The following is an 8,091-nucleotide window of genomic DNA, read 5'->3' as shown; positions in this document are numbered from 1 at the left end:
CCAGCGTGTGGGAGCGAAATTAGTGAAGGGTCTTTCTAGACTCTTACGATGAGTGCTTAAAACGCCTAAACCCTTTACCTTGTCGTATCGTAGGACGCGAGGTGACCTTATACTTACATTTCGTATCTTTGATTATGATTTGGGTGTTAATGTGTCTTGTCTTTTTGCTCCCTCCAGCACTAATAATCTCCGAGGTCATAGCAAGAAGGTTCACAAGCCGCGATCTAGTAAACCTAAAGTGGGGTCCCGTTTTTCTCATCGAGTGGTCAATGACTGGAATGCCTTGCCCGAACAATTGGTATCGGCCCCATCAGTGAATATTTTCAAGGAGAAGCTGGACCTTCACTGGAAGGCAATCTGTCAGGATTGACACAGGTTCACCAACCTAAAATCCTTATTACTGAAGACAAAGTAAATTCGGAACTTTTACTGCTTGATCGGTTAAAATGTCGTCTGCTCTGTAATCTCATTTATTATGCACCCAACGCGTACACTGAATGGTGCATCAAATCTTATTGGGAAACAATAAAGTACTAGCTCGCTGTTGCATGTGTATAGGTTACAGGGATAAATCTTAAGTCACTGTGAGTTATAATTTTTGAGTCAATAATCACAATGAAATAGAATACATCACCAAACATAGTAGTTAAAAGTACAAGTTGATAGTGGGGAGACCTATTTCCTATGTTCAACTATTGATCAGACTTTTGTTATCGTAATTTAATATTCTCACTACTATCAGTACACCTGTCTTCCCACTATCAACTTGTACTTTTAACTATTGTGCTTGGTGACGTATTCTATTTCATTGGGATTATTGACTCAAATAGCCTTGTGATTGGTCTAACATTTTCGTATAATTATTCATGTATATTAGAGTAAAGCCTGATGATGATCTAGTTATAATTTTTGTTGAGTTCTTTATGATCCTAAAATGGGGTAGCCTACACCAGACTGAATAGGCGTTTAGTATATCTCGACATTCATAATGGTGGCAAACCAGACCACATTTTTTGATAACTAATCTCTCTCACCATCACTCTTATGATCATTACTACTTCTATATTCATTTTAATCATCTCATTTCTGTATGCTAATTTGCAGTTTGGCAACTTGAACCTAAGCGCATTAGTGCTAGGTTTCACCTTGCATGTAACTAACTTTCATTCAAATATTCGTCTTACTTTAGTGTAGAATGTATTAGTGAACTGTAAAAGGATCCTGGAACCACCGAGTAAGTAATGCAGTTGTTAGGAAACGGGTACTAGGTAATGATGCCCCCAAATGCCCTGGTATGGCCGAGAGTGGGGAGAATCCGCTCTCCCCCTCCAAATGCTCTCACATGGCCAGCGAATATATAGCCTCTGCTAGGGAAGTCTTACTCACTGCCTTCTCGTGGCGGGGGTGTTGTTTACGAAATTGAGAGGACGAAAAGCGAATGTCCGGCGTTTTAACCGGGTTGGTGGACAAGGTGAGTCCACCTAGGGGAGTTGGGAAACCCTGATTCCAAACCAATGGTGCACATGGGCTCCAGTATCCTGAAGGAACAAATGGCGTACGAATCAATCGTTGATCACCGGTTACCATGGGATTGCATCTCCTCACGATGCTCCACCGCCTTGTGAATCAGATCTTTCGGTCAAAGGCTCCAGGTGTGGCCCCCTAAGAAAACCACCTGCTTCAGTCTGGGCACCTGGGCAGTATCACAGCTCTCACACACAAATCGAATGAGATTTGTGAGGCGCATATGTATCTGGTGCTTCCTTGTACCAATATTTATGTGTTTAAATAATAATAATAATACTAGGTAAGGATGGCAAATCGACTGATGAAGTTGTGAAACCAATAATCTTAAGGATAAATTATCTCATTTGATCAACTCCATATGCGTTTATCAATTTACCTTTTCATGTGCAGCCAGGCATATAGGTCGCTTGATGCGTATTTTGCCCGAAATAATTTGAGAACATTATCCGGCTTGGTTGTAAAGAGGTGAAAATGGCTGAATAAGTTCAATAATCGAAAACCTTGTGAACATAGGTCTCTCAATCAAAGTGGATTCTGCCAAAGACAGTTATATCCCATCTTAGTATTGCAGAAGCGTCCGCTATACATTTGAAATAACCAGAATTATGTGTCCAAAAGAAACTTGTACCACCTCTTTTTCTACCATGATCTTAATCACTCGTAATTTTCTTCCTAATTTTTTTCCTTCACAGCTATCTGCTTCCCTCTTAGTCCCTTCATAGACCTTTTGCCCTCGACCGATTTGTCTCTGTTTCTATGATCTTTCTGATTACAGTTCATTTCAATTTCAACAGTTTATCTTATCATACTGAGCAATCCTTTCCCAATTATAATTTCCCTCTCTATCTTCATAATGAATATTCAAGCTCTCAACAACAAAATTTTTATTAGTTTCTTTGATAAAAGATAACATTTTAATGCCTTTGCTTATTCTATTTCACTGTTGCCGTGTTTAAAAAATTTTATTATCACTTTGAAAAATAAGTTTACATTTGCAGTTGTACAGCTTTAAAAATGAATTCGCCGAAAAGTGGATTCTTCACTGAACCAATATTTTGTATTTTATGTCTCTATGGGTATATTCCGTTTACTTAAAAAAATAATACAAGAAACAGTTCAGTTAAGGAAAATACAATCATAAAGGATTTTCCCGGTTAAAGGAGTCTCTCCCACTTTCATGAAAGTAAAAGAAATACAGCATGACCGCCACCGACTTCAATTGTGAGCTGTCTGATAACGTCTCAAGTCAGTGTGTTGCTCTATCTCTAGGACTTCAACCAGAGAGTTGTGAACGATCGACATACTCCAGTCTTATGCAGGTTCTATATCACAACATCATTTCATAAATCTTTCACAACCGCACTACTATCTCAGTAGTGCCTAGAATTCCTTAGGTGGACATGATTCGTCTTGACCTTTATTTTGCGTCGACTGATTTGTAGATCCGTTTTCGCATGTTATGAAGTTCATCTGTTTCTAGTTACTTTAAATTCCCTCATATCTTAGTTCGCTAGCTGTGGAGGTAATGTCATTTAATCTATTAAATGCATTAGTTCCTTGCTGTGCGCCAAAGGAACAGTATATTTTGTACCTTTACAATATTGAATGTAAAGCATTTAGTTTGGTAGTTAAGTCGTTCGAGGTTTTCACGGTTGCTTAGTCTGTTGTTATGACCTATTTATTTGTTCCATCCAGGCTAAAGTTTTACAACTGTGTATTATATCTGCAGGTTGGCTTTTAGTTAAGTGCTGTCGTTTTTGCTTTGCTGTGTGGATTTCCAGTACTAGGGAAATAATCTTATCGTGACGTTCGGGTCAGTTAAGCTATTAGTTTTCGAGTTTTCGTTTTCACATGAATATAGTGGACATACTTTTGTTAATAATTATCAATACAGGTCGTGAGCTGGACCAACTAACTAAACTGGTTCGAAAATATGTCTTATAGTGATGTTGATTGTGGCTTACCGTACCTACAATGTATTTAGACCTAGTATCACAGTTTGAAACCGTCACATATCGATATACTGTTCTACCAGCATAAACATCAAATATCTCAGATTCAATATGTGTTAAATGTCATTATGACTTTTTATGATAGAACAAGTAATTAGTGCAGGAAGAATGATGAAAGGGATTTTCTTGCAACCCTAAAATCTGCCTGCTAGCGGCTCCCATGTGTCATGCACTAAAGATGATATTTTCTTTATTTGTTTAAACACGTAAACATCGGTACAAGGAGACACCAAATACATATACGAGGGCTGGGATACTGCTCGGGTGCCCAGACTGAAGCAGGTGGTTTTCTTAGGGAGCCACACTCGAAGCCTTTGACCTAAAGATCTGATCCACAAGGCAGTGGAGCAACGTCAGGAGATGCAGTTCCATGGTAGCCGGTCACCAATAATTGGTTCATACACCATTTTTTCTCAGGATATTGGAGCCCATGTGCATATTTTCTTAAAGTCCTTGGATGAAAAATCAATTGAGAAGACTGTAATTATTGACTGAACTAAATCTTACACATTTTTAAAAGATTCACAGTGGTGTGTGCTGGCTGTTGTATTACCGAACATCGTAAGTCATCAACCACCTGTGATGCATTAAAGGCGGCAGAAAAACCGTAACTATACTCTAAAGTAAACCACGCCAAGTCAGGTTTTTTGAATCTTGTTTGTTCTTACTACACTTTTAGACCTAATGTTTCCTAATATATGTGAACAAAACACGAGATTTTTAACAATACTAAAATATTGAGGTCTCCATTCTCAGTATAATATCTCGAAATTAATTATTGGGGTTGTCACCCCGAAGCTATAATACTAAGAGTGCTTTTTACTCAACCTTCCCAAAGGGTGTAGGATCAACCGCTTGAACTCGCATGATGTATAAGTCACTTATTTACTCCTATCACCCCTCGTAGAGTACAGGCCACTGATCAACAATCTCCAGCCTATTTCGTACCTACGTTTCCAATCCAATTGTTGCCGAGTTTTATTTATTCTTTTGATGTCTACCTCTAGTGCAATGTATTCTTTGGTCTGCGTCTCTTCCTTTTGCCATGAGGATTTCAAGTCAGGGTTTGCTTTGTGATGCAGTTCTGGAATTGCTGCAGTGTGTGTCCTATTTACGTCCAGCATCCTCTCCAACTTAAAGCTGGTTTTTCCCCTGCCATAGTAGGTTGTTGTTAACAGTGTTTGGTCAACAGATCTGGAGTATCTTGGTTAAAAACTTTATCATTAACCGTATCATTTTGATGGTGTTTGTGATACTATCAGCTCTGTGCAGTAGCACTGTCTTGACGTTTGTATTTATTAGTATACAAACTTTGTATCTCTCATTTTGTCCACCTAATAAAGATCGACAGTATTTCTATTATTGTTTACTGTTTATTCTATGTAGATCATTAGAAACTACTCATAACTTTATAAACAGTACTAATTATGTGTTTCGTCGATTGAATATTGCTCCGTCTGGATCCCTTCTGAAGGTTGCTTCCGGTTTGAACCCTGGATAAATGAGGAGGTTTGGGCGTGAGGTTAGCGATCCCATTCCGTAGAAAGGAACTTAGTTAGGAAAAATACGCTGATCAGAATAAATCACTTAAATCTAGATGTGTTTTGTGTAACCAATTTTAGATAATTCTTAATTTACCGCAACTTTCACTCTTCTTCTTTCATTTCAGGTCAACTATCATTGTACTGATCGAGTTACTATTTTCGACTTCTCTGTTATCTTCATTAAAAAACACACATTAAAACATCGATTTTCTACTTAAAATAAAATGAGTAGACTTAAATTTGGACTACTTGTGCATCGATTATTATCGCCCACATACACTGTTGATCGTACCCTTCAAATTCCAACTCATTTATTTGTAAATAAGATTAATGTTTTCTCGACACAAATAAAACGATTTGCCGGTCATGCTCATTGGCAAAATGTGAAACATATCAAAGAAGCTGGTGATCGTGAAAAAGCTCAAAATGCACTGTACTACGTTAAGGCTGTACAGAGAGCAATTAGAGGTTAGTTAAAGATCAGTCTTATTCGATAATAATTGTAGAAGGCGGAGGAATTCGTGATCCAAAGAAAAACTCAAAATTAGCTGCAGTTTTAGCTGAAGCTAAATCAAAAGCTGTCCCCTTTTCTACCTTGGAAAAACAATTAAATACGGATAATGAAATTGAACCGTATATAATTGAAATAAAAGCTCCAGGTGGATTATTTGTGATTGTAGAAAGTCGAGCTAAACACGTTGCCTCTGAGCGTCAACGTGTCTGTTCTATCGTAAAAAAATATGGGTAATTTATTCATTCACTCTAATTTCATTTAAGTTTCTCTCTTGTTCTTTCTGGTGATATGGCTAACAAGTTCTTCGATCATATTGGTTTAGTCACTGTCTCTGCTAAATCTAGTAAGCATTTATCAGATTTAGATGCAGCAACTAATTTGGGCATTGAAATCGGAGCGAAAGAAGTTGAATTAAGTTCTAGTGAAGATCAAACTTATCATGTAAGTGATCCATATGTCTTTAGTTTTGCATGATACCATTTGGAAAGTTAAATACCTTTTTTTTGACGTTCTTTTTCATGAAATATACCAAACTCTACTCATTTTAGGTGACTATATAGTCGCGCATATTCCTGTGAATTATGGTTTCCTGTTATGTTTTATTATTTTTCTCGGCAACAAGATGTCCGTTACTCTAAATCACATTAAATTACTAAGTCGTTTTCCCTTCTTCTGTAGTGTATTCTATTCATCCTATACCATTACCTCATTTCCAATGTTTATAATTCAGATTATATAAATATTGGTACAAAGGGGAACTGAATAAATATGCGACACACAAGTCCCTTGATTTGTGTGAGGGCTGTGATACTGCCCAGGTGCCCAGACCGAAACAGGTGGTTTTCTTAGGGGGCCACACTCGGAGCCTTTAACCTAAAGGTCTGATCCACATGGCAGTGGAGCATCGTGAGGAGATGCAGTCCCATGGTAGCCGGTGACTAACGATTGATTCATATGCCATTTGTTCCCTCAGGACACTGGAGCCCATGTGCATTATTGGTTTGGAATCAGGGTTTTCCAACTTCCCCAGGTGGATCCTCCATATCCACCAACTTGGTTAAAGCGCCGGACATTCGCTTTACGTCCTCTCAATTTCGTAAACAACAGTAATGCCACGAGAAGGCAATGAGTAGAACTTCCCTGGCAAAGGCTGTATACGCGTGGTCGTGTGAGAGCGGACTCTCCCTACTCTCGGCCGTACCAGAGCATTTGGGGGCCCTCATTTGTTTACTATTTATAAAACTTGTTTTTTTCTCGTGTGTATGTGTGCATCTTCTTCTCTTTTCTTTTTTTCTCTTCAACTAATTTTAGTTTCATTGTGAAGTACATGAAATTGATAGTTTACGTCAATCCCTTGAAAATATTTATCAAATTCCAGTAATCAATACCCAAGATATTTATTATGCTAAAACTCTTGTTCCTATTCATCCAGAAGTACGTCAAACATTAAATGAAATGTATGAAAAAATTAAAACACTTGAATATGTTGATAGAATATTTGATAATGCAATCATTAATAATAAAGCATAATTATTATTTGGATTCATGAATTCCCCCCCTCTACATTAACCCCTCCCCCTCTATAACTTAATCCAGTATAGTTTCATATGTACAACATTTTGATACAAGCCGCATACTTCGTATATATTCATTCGTACAACTTTTTGTACTCTGTATCTGTTTCCAATTATATTTTAAAGATCAATTTGAGTTGAAAAAAAAGTGTATGAGGTTTTCTTTTTTCTGTCATTTCAAAGGAAATATCTTTCTTTTCTTTGTACATTGATGTCATTCATAATGAACATGGAACCAAATAAGATCAATTAGATATCACTCGATGTATCTTAGTATATTAGTTAGCATATTTAACAGTGTATAGCAAATACAAGATTATCGTACGGTAAATTGACTTGCTTGAATTATTAAGTACTATGATGCTCCTTGAGTTAGAGATTAAATTGGAACTGCCAACCTCTGAATTTTGTCGTAATATCCTAAATTCATTTGGTGCTTGTTTTACATAAAAGTCAAATTTACAACCAGGAATTTCAAATTTCCTTAGATTGATTAGTAGATGTCAGTTCGTTTAGTTGAAAATAAGGTAAAGCACTCTGTGATTGATTCACATTGAACAGTATTTGTTCCGTTGAATAGTATTCTAAAATCTCTAAAAAATTAAAACACTTTTTTAAATATCAGAAAGGGTTCTGTGGAAATTTCAGTATTTTTTATAGTTGAAATCATGAGTCAATTGAAGCTAGACTACCATGGAAAACCTGGACGGCCCTTTCGTCCTATTATGGGACTCCTCAGCAGTGCGCATCCACAATCCCGCCTCGCGAGATTCGAACCCAGGATCTACTAGTCTCGCGCCAGAGCACTTAACCGATAGACCACTGAACCGGCATCCAACGGTGTTAATGACCAGTGGAGTTCAACCACGTTTGTTGTAGAGATATCAACTCACTGAAGACAATTGGTGAACGGTTGATCA

The 8,091-nt window shown here is 37.4% G+C and overlaps 1 protein-coding gene across 1 annotated transcript; it reads left to right on the top strand.

The window, feature by feature from the left end:
* Positions 1-348: 348 nt before the first annotated feature.
* Smp_098090 (hypothetical protein) lies at positions 349-7,167 on the top strand. Its single transcript, XM_018791682.1, has 5 exons — positions 349-584; positions 5,209-5,551; positions 5,590-5,827; positions 5,861-6,038; positions 6,909-7,167. Exons 2-5 carry the CDS (start codon positions 5,308-5,310, stop codon positions 7,125-7,127), a joined length of 879 nt encoding a protein of 292 aa, XP_018645197.1. The 5' UTR covers positions 349-584; positions 5,209-5,307; the 3' UTR covers positions 7,128-7,167.
* Positions 7,168-8,091: the final 924 nt, after the last annotated feature.

Source organism: Schistosoma mansoni, assembly GCF_000237925.1.
Source record: "Schistosoma mansoni, WGS project CABG00000000 data, chromosome 1 unplaced supercontig 0135, strain Puerto Rico, whole genome shotgun sequence".
Taxonomy (NCBI): Eukaryota; Metazoa; Platyhelminthes; class Trematoda; order Strigeidida; family Schistosomatidae; genus Schistosoma; species Schistosoma mansoni.
Note: the sequence above shows the minus strand (reverse complement) of the source record. Positions and strands in the feature narration are given on the sequence as shown.